The following is an 18,012-nucleotide window of genomic DNA, read 5'->3' on the forward strand; positions in this document are numbered from 1 at the left end:
GTATCGCTATAGCGACTAGCTAGTTGTCATTGCTACCATGTTACTACAATGCTACTACCAAAACAAATACGTTATATATATAAAAACTCACCAGGAATAACAACTGTCTGGGCAGCCCTCTGCCAAGATAGCTGTTTTGTTTTAACATCCTGAGATTTATCATAAATTAGGCTATAGGAAAATCACGTTCTTTTAATTTGCACGGAATGTTAAATACAGACTTTGTGTATACACGGGAGAATATATTGGAGGCACGTTCACGGGTCTGCCCTCTCATTGGCTATTGCTCTCCAAAAGTTCACTCTGAGTAACTTTTGGAGAGCGGTGGACATCCGCCATCAGCAGACTTCACTCATACCGCTGTTCTTATAGGGAATGAACTGTATCGCTCCGCTCTGCTGCCTTCGAGGCTGCCTGTAAAAAGCCATGTCTGGTAAACGCACACATCTTTCAAACTCCACACCTACAGTTTGTAATGAAGGTTTTCTGTTTATGTATTGCAGTCTCCGGGACCAAACCGGTGTTACCCTGACAACATCACTATGACATCATCAGGGTCACTTTTTTTTTTTAACTTTTTTTGGAAGTTTCTTAAGAACCACAGATGAGGTTATACAGCTCTTCAAATGTCTCCTGCTGCACTATTTGTAAGCATGTACTGTTCCAATTTACTGTGCAAGATGTCAGTATCTTTCCGCTGCCAATTTCACAAGACAAATTCCTGTACACGCCTTGGTCGTGATGAACAGGATTTTGATCTCATTGAATTGCAACTTTATTTCATGGTTTGGAATGAGAGAATTGAGTCTTGTGCGACTCCTGGCCCCCCTGCTCTAGATCAAACACCAGCTTGATGCAACAATTCAGCTAACAAGCCACATCTTCACAAACCTTCCTGTGGTAAAAGATCTTTACTCTTCTTTTTTTTTTACACTGATTAAAACCATTTACAGTTTCCACATGTTTGTCCAATGTTGTATGGATTGTGCTTTAGACTTCAGTTACTTTAGTAATCTTAATCTAGGTATCTACTTCTACAGGTATTGTATACCTTATACAACTCGTCCGGCCTGTATGTGTCAACACTGTGAAAGACAGAATGGTTGGTAAAATATCTTTGAGACAATTAGACATTTGTCTTTCTTGGCTCTAAAAGTGAAATAATAAAGTTCCATTTGTCACTCTTGGCACCATTTTCCCAGTCAGGTCAGTTGAATTGGATCCACTTCAGGAGGCAGACTGGTTGCTGCAGTTTAACTACACAAACCTGATGCTGCAATAAAATTTAACCAATTGTGTCATCTATACATCAGTATAAAGTACTAAATGTTCAACAAATAGTGGATTAAAAATTTTGTTTCAGTCAGGTTCTGCTTTTAAAAGTAAGTGAGCGACTTATAATCTGCTCATCTTTTTGTCCCAGTGTGGCGTGTCTCATAAATCATCAAGTAACATGAAGTCTAACTTGAATAACAGGATGGGCGATGTGTGCGTTTTGATGCTGTGACAGAATGCAGCTGGGACAAAGAGGCACACACTCTTATCACGCTCTTATGAACACAGAACACAGAAGACGCATACTCACATGGCCATGCCAAACTGATCCAGCCACTTCTTTTTCAGCTCTTTGGTCTTGAAGAAGAACTCAAAGCCGCTCTGGCCCTGGTTATGAGTGAGGTAGAATCCATAGGACCACTGCAACAGGAAAGAAAAAACGCACACATTTCAGACAGAAAATAAAACAACGGCGACATAAATAAATTGAGGGATTCAAGTGAAAGACAAACGGAGCACAAGGGGGCAGGTGCTGAAGGAGACAGGGTGCAGGGAGACAGATGGAGACAAAGAGATGCAAAATGAAAGATGGATACCTTGGGGAGAGCAAGCACAAAGGCTGAAGGGATGGAGGGCGGCAGAACTGACAGACAGAGACAAAAGAGAGGAAGAGCATGAAGGGGAAGAGGAAACGAGTGTGAGGTAGCTGTGCCATATAACTGCTGGGCATCAGACAGCATGCACGAACCCAAGTGGTGAGTGGGCCTGTAATCAGCCACCATTACCCACTTCAAAGGCTAAATATTAGTCTATTAGCCTCTGTGTCAACACATGCCTCTGTTTATTTTAGATGGCATCACTCAACAGATGCTTGTGAGATGCACTTTTTATGGCTCCTAGGTGGGGTTTTGAACTTCTAACACTCAGCTCTGAAGGCTAAAAACATGCCAAGCTCACAGTGCTGTCAGGGAAGCGCAAAGGCTCATCTTTTTCTATTGAAAGAAAGGAGAAAAGGGAAGCAGCGCTTTACAGAGGCATTCCCAAGACTTACGCTCAGCAAAGATATCTCGAGCAACCAATTTGTAAAGAGAAGGAGATAGTGTTGGTCTGTCTCTCTGTCAGTCAGTTTAGGTCTTTTTTTTGCTTGGTAGAACTTTGGAATTGAAAAGGATCGCACATTCAGACTGATCATGTGAAGTATTTTTTTAGTATATAGTATGTAAGTATATCTTCCTAAAATATAATTAATCTGATCCTTGCTCATGTCTTTCACCGTGTGTGTCCATTACCCCTAACCCTAAACCCCAAGTGAACCCCTGTTATTTCAGAAACATTATTGACATTAAACCTGCAATAGTCTATATCCACGACGTTCCACTTCCGGGATTGCTCCGGTGCCTGATGTCATTCTTTTCGGTCAGATGTCCGTTACCTTCTGTTTTCTTTGTGTTGTAATTTTAAACTCTGGTGGATTTATGAGGACTATGGTTAACTGCTCCTCAGATCTCTGCAGGGTAAATCCAGACAGATAGCTAGACTATCTGTCCAATGTGACTTTTTTTGTTGCACGACTAAAACAGAAATGAAAAAAATTTAAAAAAACCCTGACTAAAACAACCTTTGAATGTACACATGTTCCACTAAAATAAGTTCCTTCCTGAGGCTATTTTGCAGAGGCGCAGTCATTGTGTCCGGCGCTGAGCACCACCAAAGATGATTGTGATTGGTTTAAAGAACGGACAACGTTTTTCTCCCATCCTGGAATGCTTTGTGGACTAGCCGGACCCTCCTCCGCAGCGCTGTAGAGGAAGGTCTGACAATGGGAGACTAAATCTGCAATTACAGTTTCTTTTGGCAACTTGGGGGCAGCAGAAACATGTTGAAAACGCAACAGAAGTTGATATGTTGAACTTGTTAGCATATGCCAGCAGGTGCCTATTTACATATCCAGCAGACACTGAACAACATTTGGAGTAATATATCTGTCACCTGGGCAAATGTAAGTCCAACGTTCACTCTTTCAAAGCTTTGAAACTTCATTCATAACTTTGACATTAAAATTCTAAATCAACATTGCAGTGCTGCGCTAGTGTTGGGCGACTGAACGAATATATGTGCGATTGGCTGAGTACATCTCCAGTTGTTTTTTGGGTGATATTGAGAGAGAGTTGGTGATTGTTGGAACAGTGGAAAGACTAACCAAGACTTTTTGAGTTTTATTTCTGTCAAGTTTGACTGGAGTGTTTTATGATGCGTTAACAAGGCAAATAAAGTAGGCTTAGTTCGGTGAAACTTCAATTCAGAAGGTGTAGGTTATACTTTCTGTTTTAATAAGAAAAATAGGTGTAAGAAAATTTCTTTTCTTGAAATTTTGTGAGTTTATTTTGTTAATTAAACTTAAAAAAAAAGCTAAGAGAGCTTGTGGTATTGAACATGCTGCTGGAATCTCCCAGCTTCAATAGAAGCTTTGATTGTAAAAAAAAAAAAAAAAAAAAAGAAAAAAAAGAGACATTCGGTAAAGCCATACTTTTAGCTCTGTTTTTGGTCTCCACCAACTCCTCAGGGAAATAACTGTTCAGCAGCTAGTCACTAACATAGCCTGTGTGCCTAAAACAATGCTGTGAGAGTGAACCAAAACCAAAAGTAAAGTTGTGTGCTTGAAAACCCAAACAAAAAAGACACTTCAGCTCCATTTAGCCGCATGGAGCCGCAGAGTCGACTGATGGTTATCAGTTGGTTCATCGTTATAAGCGACACCTTACGCATTACACATAATTTGATGTCTTATGTTATTATAAACATAGTGACTATGGCAGTTGAAATGCATATGAAGCTTTAACTCTGCAGCAAAGGCTCAAACCATCAGCTTAAGTATGAAAAATGTCTACAGTCCATTGGTGGCACACACGTTTCCTACTTCTGTGTACAACAATTAGACTTTGTTTGGTTTTACCTCCACTTGACTTGCATGTAAATGTGATTATTTTGCTTCTATGATCGAGGTTCCTATTGCTGCTTCCCTCAGACAGTCATTGTCATCTTTGGCATTTCCGTACTAAATATGTAATCAAACAAACTGCATCGTATCCATCATGTCAGAGGTGAATGATGCTGAAGATTCATAAAAAAAACTGTATAAGCCCATATGGGTCTAAGCCTACTAATGTCTGCTATTTACAAAATCATTATTACCCAAATCATTGTTTCCTGGCACACCTTAGATATCATTCTTCATTATGAATGGCAATATTTTTCACCACTTGGCACTTAGTATTCACCGTGTGTGTCTCTGTGTGTGTGTGTGTGTGTGTGTGTGTGTGTGTGTGTGTGTGTGTGTTTGTAGTCAGGCCCAAAGCGAGGTTTAATGATAACACCATCTGGGAGGAGGCAGACTGTTCTAGTCTGACACTTTTAGTATTATGCTGGTGAACGAGCAAGACAATGTAAAACATGTGCTGGAACGAGCAATGTATCAAATTATATTCCAGTGATTATTTAGTTGTTTGTATTATGAGCTGGAAATATGTTTGCATGTAGTTCATTTTAGCAGCATATTAGGGGATTCAGGGCACAAAAGGCAGCAGTGGGGTGTAGATGTTGGTGCAGGTGCTTAAAAAAATACTATCAGAAAGCAAGTTAATTCAATATTGACTCAATTTTATGAACTTGGGTTTATCTGATAAATTGTTATGTCTGCTCATTATGCTGAAGGAGCGCTGTTAATTGGTTTGTCAGGAGTCCAACATGGTTTCTGAGCATTGCTGACTCAAGTTATAAAGAGGCAATAATGGATTCAACAGTGCAAGACTTCCCTCCATTATAGCTGATTTGTTGTTATATGAGATGCTTGTTTTGCGCTTTTTATTTTACAGAATGTTAAGAAGTATGTTCTGCTATTAGTTTTTAACTTTTACATGCTGTATTTTATAGCAACAGTGAAAGTACGAGGCAGAATACGCTTGCTACATTGTTCTAGTCCTATTAGGATTGGACATGGCATACAGCCCTGGGTGAAACTAAATGTCATTAAAAGCTGTTGTAAAATCATTGTAAATCCACACTTAAAGTGGGTTATTGCTTTTTATAAATAATGAGAACACACCATAAACTCAAAAGCTGAATGCTCAAGACATATTTTCTTTTTCAGTCAGTGACCTGAATCAGTGAGGATTCAAAGTAACTCCACCAATCAGACCCGAGAAACCGAAGCGTCCTTCTTCTAGGTTAAAATAATAAAATTAGACGTGTGCTTTACACTTTCCTCTCAGCTGTGATGTGTGTGAAGACGTGTAAAACTGTAAAAATGAACAACTATTTGGCTGCGAGAGTTACTGGGAAATTGTCATTGGATTAATATTCAAGACCATGTTGCATTGCTTAGAGTCCTGATTTCAGTGTGCAGCACAATAAGGAAGTAGACAAATGTGTTTCACGTAAAAGGACCTGTGTGTGTGTGTGTGTGTGTGTGTGTGTGTGTGTGTGTGCAAACCAGACAAAAGGATAGGCCACGCTCACACACATACGTGTATACTGACACACATACTGTACGTACAAGTGATTTACTCTGAGGAAACTTTAGTTAGCTATATAATGTAGCTATTTTACAAATGCATATGTGTGTGTGTGTGTATTTCAAGTGTGTGTAATAACAACAGAGTGTAAATTGTAGATTAATAAAAAGTATGAAATGGAATTATTATTATTCAATAGTTTGTGCAAATATGAGCAATAAATGCCTGTCACTTCAGCTTAATTAAATTCAGGCTAATGTTGCTGCATGGCTGATGTAAAACATAATCACCGTAGCCTTGCCAAAAGTGAAATGTAGTTACTCTTTGAGTTAAATGTTGACAAAGACATGTGTTGCTGCCAGGAGAGAAAAAGACAAAAAACTGAAATGACTGAAAGATGTTCTAATATCTTTTCCAAGGTGATTGCTAGATCTATAACATGACACACATGTACCATGGCATGTACATGCTGGAGGGGAAATTCACCAGGGAGACCTACTCATGGGCATCCAGACCTGGCCATGTCCTTAACTAAATCAGAACAGTTCCAATACCCAACGTGTAGTCTATGTTCATTTTCTGATTGAATACTACAGTGCAATCTCTTTCTGTGATTTCATACATCTGTCAAATTCAATGATGCAGTGAAGTAAGTGTGATTTAATTCCTTGACTTTTACTGTCTGAAATAAATCTCGGTATACCACATGACCTTTAAAAAGAAACAACAACTATGTGTGTGAGAAACACTGCTGATAATCATGCTGATGCTAACGGTGGCTATTTCGAACATTTACACAGGTGTAACTAATAACATTAATTAGTAGTGGCTGCAATCAACGGCTTACAGACACCGCTAAATATAACTGAGTAGCCAAGGAAAATAGAGCCATCATTGATGCTGTTAGTTGGTATAAAAAAAGTTAGTGAAGCAACATTCAGGCCCTTAAACCCGTTCTAGAAATGATTTAACACCTAAGCATGACCTATTATACCCTATTCTTTGGTAGGGGACCCTCTGCATTGTGGCATGGAGTAGTCTAGATCAACGGAAGTACATTTCGGATATAAAGCCTGACAGGCTTTGCCCCTCACCTTCTGCTCTCTGTGTGTTGCCGTTCTGAAAATCCCTTCGTTACACGCTGAAAATGGCAGGTTTTGAAGAAAATTTTAATTGTGCAACAAGGCAGGCTTGCTTGGGTCTTTCAGTGAATGATTGGAAAGATTTACAAAGAATATGTTTACGGCATTTACTCTCTAACTGGGACGTTTTGGTTGGGACTGATTGGCAGGACCGCTATGGACGAAGCACACACGGTGATACACTGGTAAGAGCAAATTATGTTTAACCATGTATCCAGCTAATTTCAATAGCTCACATTACTGGATTATGTGAACACTTAACTTCAGTTAATTTTGTATGTGGCGTTTTCCTTTGCAGGATGCAAATGTTCTACCAAAAGTTCCTTCCACATACTATTTTGCAGAGCCACGGTTGCTGCGTCCGGAGCTTAGCACCACCCAAGACGATTGTGATTGGTTTAAAGAAATGCAAACAACCCAGAGCATTTTTTTTTTTCCCTATTGTAGAATGTATCTATGGTGTAGCCAGACCTTACTCCACAGCACTATGGAGGTAGGTCTGGCAATGCGATACTAGGCATGGAGAGAAAGACTCAGCACAGACAAAATGCCACAATAACACAACTAAAAAGGCTGTGTCTCAATAGAAGCCATTTCCGTGTGTGTGTGTGTGTGTGTGTGTGTGTGTGTGTGTGTGTGTGTGTGCGCGGACCTTCCGGTTCTCCTTGTCCGATGTTGGGTTGTTGGTGATCTTGAAGAGGTGCAGGTCGATCACTTCCTTCATCTCATAGTTGTCTCCTCGCCGCTTACAACGATCACCGCGGCGTCGAACAGGAAGATGTGCCTGTGGTTCAAAGAGCATCATGTCAAAGTCATATTCAGCATACAGTGCTGCTCATGAGTATATGAACCCCTGCTAAAGTTGACTAAAAAGAGGAATAAAAAAAATCATCTTTTGGAAATTGATCTTAATGCCTTAATTGAAAAAATTAAAATAAAATCCAACACACCTTTCTTTTTTTTCAGAACACCTTTTTTTTCTTTGTGAATGAATAATGTATCGTAAATAAATAAATGTTCTTCCTTAAAATACAGGGGGCATAAACACCCCTATGTTAAATTCCCATAGAGGCAGGCAGATTTTATTTTTAAAGGCCAGTTATTTCATGGATCCAGGATACTATGCATCCTGGTAAAGTTCCCTTGGCCTTTGGAATTAAAATAGCCCCACATCATCACATACCCTTCACCATACCTAGAAACTGACATGGGCTCCTTTCCATAAAATCATCTCTCAATGCAAATCAAACCATTTGGCTAACTGACATAAAACCATGCCAATCTCTAGGTATGGTGAAGGGTATGTGATGATGTGGGGCTATTTTAATTCCAAAGGCCAAGGGATCTTTATCAGGATGCATAGTATCCTGGATCCATGAAATAACTGGCCTTAAAAATAAACATCTGCCTGCCTCTATGGGAATTTAACATAGGGGTGTGTGTACTTATGCCCCCTGTATTTTAAGGAAGAACATTTATATATTTACGATACATCATTCATTCACAAAGAAAATTGGTGTCCTTAAAGATTGGATTTTTCCTCAATTTTTTAATTAAGTCATTAAGATCAATTTCCAAAATAATTTTTTTATTCCTCTTTTTAGTCAACTTTAGCATGGGTTTCTATACTCATAAGCAGCACTGTATATTCATGTTACTCTGTCCAGTGCAATTTGGAAAATCATTTGTCCCTTACATTATTACTAACTTAAAGCTACTTAAAGTATTATTTCTGACATAATAATAGAAATAATTAAGATTTAGTACACATTATCAGCCTGGTTGTCTGGAACTCATACACTTGTACTTAACTTTATTTTGTTCTTCACCTACAAGACACACAGGTTTAGTTTCTAACAGCACTTTGGCTTAAAGCAATACATACTGTGGCAGTTTTCCAACCACAGCACCTGGTTCTAGTCAAGCTACAGTCACTACCAGCATGTCACCTGACATCTCACCTGTCCTGTTTAGCTCGTTTGTCCACCGAGGCCACCCGTACCTCCCCGTCACCTTTGGGTCTCCCGTAGTTACTCAGAGGCTGATTCTGCAGACAAGGAGACAGAGAAATGATGGGGTGTAATCTGACAGGAAGAAAAGCAATTTCCAAATGAGATCAGCATCTAATTATTTGGAAGAAACAGGTGGCTTACCAGGTTTTCAATGGATTTCTGATACTGATCTATTTCTCGCAACGTCTCATTGTCTCGCTTGACTTCGTTGACGTACTGAGCCAAGTCCTGTCAACAAATCAGAAATCAAAGGCTTTCCTTTTTCCTTTTTCAATTTTTTTCCCCATTATGTGCTCAGGTTGTCTTTCTTTTTGTGCTGTTTTTCTCTCTTTCAAAAGTAACTATTTGCTGACACTGTAAATGACATTGGGCAACTGAGCAGCCTTTGAGAGATACACAATGATCAGGACTTGCTGCAGAAATGCTGCATTTAGTGGACTCATTTATTTATGTAATGTCAAAAGTTGTGGACATGTGATGACGTGATGCATTGAAGTGCAATTCTTACAGTCTCTTTTTGGAGATGATCATGTTATGTCATGTTTGTGAGCCTACACAATTTTTTATAGCAGCTATAGGAGTTAACCAACAATCCAAAAAGCAATATTGCTTTCCCTTCGAGGCCCTAAACCTAATTTATTCCTGTATGAACACACTTTTCTGTTTTCTTCTCACTAGTTTACAGATTTCTGTGCACCAAGAAGGATTTAGCAACATTATTTAAATTTGATGACAATTGTGGGGTCGTTTGCTGAAGTTGCCCAGTTAGCAATGTCAATCAAATTGGATGACAGCACGCTCACAAAGTCTTGTGCACGCTAAGCGGCTCATACTGGAAGAGTGACTGTGAATATGTTTGTGTATGTAGCTTTGGGTTGGTCCTTTCACTCGGTGCATGCTGGGATAAGAGTGTTGAAATAAAATAAACTGGATAAGCTGATGATGTACCTTCATGGCATCCAATGCCGTCCGCAGATTACTCTTCTCTGTGGCATCTTGAGTGTGTTTCACCAGCTCCTAGTCGACAGAAACAAATCACAACACAACATATAGGTAAGCAAGTGTCCTATGATTACACGTCTTTCATGTTGTAAAACTGATTGAAAGGTCCCAAATTGTAAAAAGTGAGATTTCCATGTCCAGCAAGTCTAGGTGCTGTATAAATACTATGAATGTATCAACACTCTCAATTAACAGAGGAATGGACACAGCCTGCAATCAGAAACGGTGCCTTTAAACGAGCCGTCAGGACTTCTGTACGGTTGTGATGTCACAACTATACTTTATATAGGTAGAAAGTGCTGCTACAGTGCCGTTACATTATTTGCCCAGCTGCAATGATGGTTCAGAGCTGCAAAGAGTGCTAGTCCCCACAGTATTCCAGGATGGGAGAAAAAGTAGAGCTCTGGTTTATTGCCATTTCTTTACATCAATCACAATCATCTTGGGCGGCACTAAGCGCTGCACTGAGCCACGGTGCCGCTGCAAAATAGCCTCGGGAAGGAACTTGTTTTGGTGGAATATGTGTGCGTTCAAAAGTTGTTAAACTCGTGCAACAGAAAACTCAGATTGGACAGATGGTCTAACTAGCTGTCTGGATTTACCCTGCAGAGATCTGAGAAGCAGTTAACCATAGTCCTCATAAAAGTTTTAAACTCCAACACAAAGGAAATAAGAGCATACGGCAGAATTTCTGGCGGCAATCCCAGAAGTGGAAGATCGAGGATATAGACTAACGACTAGCTAACATCATTTTAATTATATACCCAAAGTTAGAAATGTAAGGAGGAAAGCAAGGCTATTTGTCAATCACAAAACAAACAAAAAAGTGAAAATTCACATTGTTATCCTGCTGCTGACATACATACAGCCACATTCCACGCTTGAGATCATAATGCTTTGGCTCCAGATATGAAATGAAAAAGGTTACTCCGAAAAGAATCCTGTCCTGAAATAAATCAAATGTGTGTGTGTGTGTGTGTGTGTGTGTGTGTGTGTGTGTGTGTGTGTGTGTGTGTGTGTGTGTGTGTGTGTGTGTGTACTCATGTATTGCAGAAGTGTGTGTGCAAGTGTGTATCTGAAATTGCTTGCCGGTGCCTGGCTCAGCGTAAACAAGACATCTAGACCTCAACAGTGGAGGATAAGGAAGGATGCCATGCATGTCCTTTATACAGGCCCATACAAACTGTGTGTATACACACACACACACACACACACACACACACACACACACTGAGCCGCTAAGGGAGATATATATGTCTGCTTGGCACTGCTCAAATCCCTGGTGTCAGTCAAGCTCAACCTGGGCATTATTATCACTAGCAAGACGACAGAGTCCTATTTATCAAGGCTCGCTCCCACCTCCACACATCCACAGAGATACGGAGGAAGGGAGTGGTCACACTGATAGCCAGGACCATACATGATGGACTCGTTGAGGGAATCGTGTTGCGGTGTGTTCAGGGGGGGAAGAGAAATGATGAGCAGAGGCAGTGAGGAAGAAAGAGAAAAAGATTGATGACAAAAAAAGAAAGAAAGAAAGAACCACTAAGAAAGAGGAACCCGAGGAGCGAAGGCAAGTGACTAGACATTTGTTGTACACGTTGTGGATGTCACCATGTGGAAAAGTAACCCAGCCGATGCTTTATTCAATGCAGCTAGCTGTTACCCGGCTGTTACCCGCAGGGCTTTTGGCCCACGTTGACATCACACAAATACTTTGTTGCTACAGGTTTTTGTTTTGATTGGTGGGACACATCATCAAGGTTTCCGAGAGCCTAATTTAGGGCTAGGAAACAGCTCATTTCTGACTGAACATACCAAATTAAAGCTGAGAAAATATGATAATTCTTTCTAATGTGAATAGAAAAAGAATACATGCATGGTCGCTTCTTTAAAGGCATGTATATTGTTCTGTTAAACTCTTCTGGATTCATTTCAGAGTGGACATGCAATAACAGATCTGCCATTCACTAGTGAAGGAAATATGCCCACTATCAAATGCATTTCAATGCCTGTAAGGATTCACAGTAAATTATACAATACATACTATACTGCAAATCAAACGTGTGCCTTACAAACAGGTATACACAGCTATGGAGGCAAAGAAAGGCTGTAATAATTTTGATTTTGTAAGCAACTAAATACCTAATTTTTAAAATGTCACTAGTATTGAATACTCATTGAGATGCTATTGAACTCATGGAATTGAAATTTACAAACTGCGGTCAACAGTCAAGTGTGCAGGGTTTCTCTCACCTGAAGGCTCCACTACTTATCCTTGGTAGCATAAATGTTCAAGCTGGAATTTTTCATCTTAAATTTGCAGATCTGAAAATGACCGACTCAACCTGAGCAACTGTCTATATTTGTGAAATCTAAAACAAAATACTTAAATGTTTTTATTATTGAATTACTTGAAATTACATACGGGAAATATATAAATAACAATATTTTTACATTCAGAATTCAGTAGTAACCACATTTGACAAGTAGGTGTTCAGTTGCTTTTAAGATTCAAAACCCTTTGGGGTTTTTTTTTTTGTCTTTTTTTGCTTCCATTCTAAGGCTCCTAACTCACACTATCCTGCGCACATTGCTCTGCCGAGGTTCCACAGTATACAAAAGGAACCAAAACATAGTAGAGCTGCAAAGATTAGTCAATTAGTTGTCAACTATTAAATTAATTGCCTACTATTTTGATAACCGATTAATCTGTGTGTCATTTTTATAAAAGAAAAAGTCACATTTTTCTGATTCCAGCTCCTTAAATGTGAATATTTTCTGAATATTTTCAGCAAACTGAATATCTTTGAGTTGTGGACAAAACAAGACATCTGAGGACGTCATCTTGGGCTTTGGAAAACACTGATCTGATGGATTTTTTTTTTTTATTGCTAAACGACAGTGGTCACAACTGAAGCACAACTCAAACCACATTCTGTACTTCCAACAGTCACCTGAGCTAAACAGTTCACATCACCTGCAAAACTCATTCCAAACAACATAACTCTTAACACACGTCTCAAAACAGGCTCAGTGTAGCCAAACACTGTGAACAATCCTCACTGAGACAACACACACTGTCACTCAGAACACACTGAGAGTAAAAACACTAGCGTCAAACACCAAGACAGAAATTACAAATCAATAGTTTCTTTAAAGAAAAGATATTGATTTTATGTAATATACCAATTTGTATGTAAGGTAAACAAGAAGGCATGAAAATCAGAAGTTTGCTAAATATAGTATTTGGTCTCTAGTAATTTATGAAATTACTGGAAAAAAAACTAAATGTGCGTAACAGTACCAAAGAATAGTGTGACTAATCCTGCCTCTCTCCAGCATCATGCGGCAAGTGTTCTTCATCACATTGGATGTCTGAATCATCTCTGAATACTAATGAATGTGGTGTTTCCATTGCTTTCACCTCCGTTACTTTCTGAAAAACAGTAAGAACGCAGTTTTACTATAGTAAAGATATAGTTTTTCACTTTTTTTTATAGCTGTGTATTTAACCTCAGACATCTTACCAGGACATATTGGTATCTTTGCTCTTTTACCTGTTTCTCTTACAGTAAATGGTGTATAATTGTTCCATTCTTATTTGGTGTTTGTATAAAAAAAAAGGCTTTCTGAGCTTTCTCTATATAAATACTGTATACTGTATGTTCACTTACTAGTCTAAAACAAGACACCTACTTAGGCTTTCAGCTAAAATTGCAATCAGCAGTGTTTGATAGGCACCAGACTGAAATCTATTCTGTTTTGAATGTGTGGTTAACAGTTTTGACAGCAGTGTGTTAGCATTTGAACAAAGTGCTGTAGAACCACAGTGTTGTGCACATTGTGGTTAAAGTCATGGGATAAGTGTGTAGAGTTTTGAAAACTGTGTTCAAGCAATGAAAAATGAACTAGAGTTTGGTCCACGTGAACTGCTGCTGCGCAGACTGGAGTTTGTGTTTTGCACGTGGCTTTAGTTTCGCCCACTGTCGTTTAGCAATCGGAAAAAAACTGTAATGAATCGAGAAAATGATCAATATATTAATCGACAATGAAGTATTAAAATAAGACACACTGAGACCGTATGCACTCCCTATGGATGTCAGCTCCACACCCACCCACGCACATAGACAAAGAAATGCTGCTGATTTTCTTTTTATTATTGTACTGTTTGTACATCACAGAAAACCCACATTCACAATATATACAGACCACCTTCAACTTCTTTAATTTCTCCTTTTCGGTGAATAATGAAGACTGTGTGTCTGCGTATTTACGTGTGTGTGTGTGTGTGTGTGTGCGTGCACCAGACGAAAAGGATAGGCCACGCTCACACACACATACGTGTATACTGACACACATACTGTAGGTACAAGTGATTTTCTCTGAGGAAACTTTAGTTAGCTATATAATGTAGCTATTTTAGAAATGCATGTCAATATTTCAACATGTGGATCATGAAACATGATAGAATATTATATCTAGTCAATTCAACAACTATAATAGAAGAAAAGTCCTGCGAGAGATTTTCAGTGACATGTTAGTCATTTCTCCCTGGCCCTGTATGGAACTTTCACAGCCATAGTTCAGCTTCAAATTCAGATTCTTACCACTTCAAAAACACTTCACCTCTCCGTCTAGCTCTCTTTAGTGGTTTGTCTTGTTCCGTGTACTGCACTGTCCACACTTCACTTTACCGGTTTTCTCTCTCCTACTTCTTGATTGTCTCAATCAAATGACAATTATGTGCTCCTCTTTTTCATTCGGAGAGTCATGCAGAGGCGACAGAAATAGACGAGGGGAGTGTGAAGGACGAGGGCATGGGACGGGAACCAAACGTGGTCAACAGCACCACCTAGTGACAGCGAGTCCTGCTGCTCATAAAGTCTGATTATCAATTATGGAGCCTTTTGGATGAATCCAAATCTCCCGGATGGGGCTCTGTCACCTACTGAGAGTCATCTATAAAGTCAGTGAAAACTATGTTATATGCTTCTGTCTATGAGACTTATGTCTCAAAGACAGAAGTATTATCAGGGAAAGTGTGTGTTATGTTACTATATCTATATATTGGATTATCTGATTATTATAACATGTATGCAGTATGTCAATGTTGCAGCTAGGGTGAGGTGTAGCCAACTTTAACTACTTTATATTCTGATGGGTAGTTTAAAGTATAAAAAGTAACTAGTATATATAGCAAATAATATCAGACAAATGTGGTGGAGTCATAAATATCATAAAATGGACATGCTCAAGTACAGTAAAAGTACCTTGAGTAAATGTACTTAGTTACTTTCTACCACTGAGTTGCAGTGATGCTTGATTTCATACAAAGACTGTTTACATTTTTAGCAAAGTTAAGAAAGAACAGAGGACATTTTTTTTATTTCCTAATGTAACTGTGAAGACGTATAATGCTGCCAGAAACCAAATAATTGAAGAAGAATTATAGAACAGTTGAAGGTTTAAAAAAACATTGTTTCACTTTTTATACATACAAATACAGCGGAGAAAAATGTATGAAATAAAACTAGAATACAGTCTATTTACATGTTAAGCAATTTTATCCAACCTTGTTTTTCTGCCTTTTTTCATTGAAAGTCTTTGTATGCCTGAAAATCACTGAAATATTAAAGTGCTCATATTATGCTTTTTGGCTTTTGCCCTTTCCTTTATTGTGTTATATATCTTGTTGTGTATGTTATAGGTTAACAAAGTGAAAAAGCCCAAAGTCCACCCCAAAGGGACTTACCATCTTCCAGAGAAAACACTGTTCACAAACTGCTCCAGACAGCTCTATTGTAGTCCAGCCTTTACTTCCGGGACAAACGCTCGTCACTTTGTAACACACATTATATGCTTACATGCTCACCTAGCTGCGAGCATGGCACGCCCTCATACTCTGCTTCTGACTGGCTAGTAGTGCTTACCTAGGTAATGCTCATGTGCGACTCCCAACAAAGATGGAACAGAAGGGAGATGTCTCACTCTGTAGCTAAAACAGAGAGCTCAACACACAGGGTGAAAAGAGGAGCTGCAGCAATGTGCAGTACAACAAATATATGGTGTTTTATGAAAATTAAACCACATAAACCTATTCTGGTACAACCTCTAAATACAACTATGAACCTGAAAATGAGCATAATATGAGCACTTTAATATTTCAAAATAAAAATAAATAGGACAAAAAAAAAATCTTAAAAATAAGAATTTTGTATTGTCTACAGACATGAAAATATCTGAGTGTGAAAGCCCACATCAGCACTTTCAACTGGCTTTCTCCTCTAAATGATATATATAAAAAAGTTATGATACTAAAGACAAAACATGCTCAGTGTATTCACAGAGGAGTAGGCAGACTCCAGAGGGTTTGAAACAGTTGAGCAGAAATCTGTTACCTGGTGTTCCCACATTCACAGCATTAACTGGAAGGCTACGGCTTTACACCATGATGACATGACAACTGTATGACTACAGTAGAAATAGTATAGTATGAGATAGGTTGTAGTACTGTACCTGCAAGAGGAGGTGATACTTTAAGACTCGCTGCATAGGAACCACTAGTAGATCCCTCAGTGTGAACTTGCCGTGGTTGGCTCTCTTTGAACACTCCTGTAAGAAGACAACAAAGAAAGCAATTATATATATATATATATATATATATATATATATATATATATATATATATATATATATATATACACACACACAACCCTGTGACAGTGCGTAACACATGTAACCTTAAAGGAGCCAAACTGTTAAAAGATGTTCAGGAGTTCTTAATAAAAAAAAAACTTATTTGAACTATCGCTTTCTAGAAATGAGTAGAGTAGTAAAAGTAGGAGTCTCAGTGAGCAAGCCAGAGTTTCCCCCAGAAAAATAGTTTAGCCCAGTGGCAAGTGTCTTTTTTTTGCAACGAGGGCCCGGTTGGGGCCATTCACAGACTGATGGCAGCATTAATGTAGGGCCCAATAGTTTCTGTGATAACAGAATCACGGATGGAACAGGGCCGTACAATTAAGTCAGTGCTAAAAGCTAACTGGAGATTCGAAAATATGACTGTCTAAGTTTCCAACCGAGTCGCCCCACTGTAACTGTAGTTTTAAAAAAAGGCGTGGTGGGGGACAATTTAAGGGCCACCGGGCTTGCAATACACTGGGGGGAATCACTTCAAGCTATTAGAGCTTAATTGAAAACTTTACAATCATGTATGCTGCCAGCTGTGGTTTTATCACCTGCAATGCCTCAGATACACACTTGAGGGCATTCTCTGACCATGCTGAGGGGATGAGAAATGGAAACTTGTCACTGCGGCTCTTAATAATCATGAAAAACGATTTACCTCTAGCTTCATGCGTATGTCCTCTCTGTCTTTGCAGATTTCATCCAGACTGGCGATGGCTGTTTCCACATGGCTGCAGTATTTCCCATAGATCAACAATCTGGGACGGATCAAACACATGCACCAGGAGGTTAAGAGAGGAAGCCAGGGTGCCTGCATTATTCTGACAACACTATCTTAGACTTTAAAAGGCAGTTTAATAATGTGATAGATAGATAGATAGATAGATAGATAGATAGACAGATAGATAGATAGATAATTTATTGATCCCAAAGGGGAAATTGTATCCACAGAATGTATTGTAAGAGCTTTACCGAAAATATAAGGGCTTATTAGAGGTTACAAAATTCATAGCTTACCTCTCTTTGAAAGTGATAAAGATCTGGTAAACGTTCTGGGCACTTCTGTGCTGGACTGAGTTTTGGATTTCCAGCAGTAAACATTTGTGAACTTTAACCAGGTCCTGAAACACAAACGTACTGTACATCAAACTTCTGTTACTTTCATTTAGGTCTGCAACTAATTATTATTTTTCAGTATTTCAGTGATTAATCCATCATTTGGTCTACACATATATTGTCTTATTATCAGATAAGACATTAAGAAATGCAGGAATTCACAATTGAGAAGCTAGAATTAGGAAAAGTTTGGTATTATCAAAATAACCATTTATGCTAACCAGCTAATTGATCATTATTATTATTGAATTACATTTTACTGGAATA

The 18,012-nt window shown here is 38.8% G+C and overlaps 1 protein-coding gene across 1 annotated transcript in view; it reads right to left on the reverse strand.

Moving 5' to 3' along the window:
- The window catches only part of vav3a (vav 3 guanine nucleotide exchange factor a), a 111,187-nt gene that overhangs the window by 36,493 nt on the left and 56,682 nt on the right, over window positions 1-18,012 (reverse strand). The window contains 9 exon segments of the mRNA XM_028569697.1: window positions 1,586-1,695; window positions 7,581-7,681; window positions 7,684-7,712; window positions 8,890-8,975; window positions 9,082-9,168; window positions 9,889-9,957; window positions 16,462-16,557; window positions 17,288-17,387; window positions 17,647-17,750. Of these exon segments, the coding sequence (XP_028425498.1) occupies window positions 1,586-1,695; window positions 7,581-7,681; window positions 7,684-7,712; window positions 8,890-8,975; window positions 9,082-9,168; window positions 9,889-9,957; window positions 16,462-16,557; window positions 17,288-17,387; window positions 17,647-17,750 (782 nt within the window).

This window comes from Perca flavescens, chromosome 22 (genome assembly GCF_004354835.1).
Source record: "Perca flavescens isolate YP-PL-M2 chromosome 22, PFLA_1.0, whole genome shotgun sequence".
Taxonomy (NCBI): domain Eukaryota; kingdom Metazoa; phylum Chordata; class Actinopteri; order Perciformes; family Percidae; genus Perca; species Perca flavescens.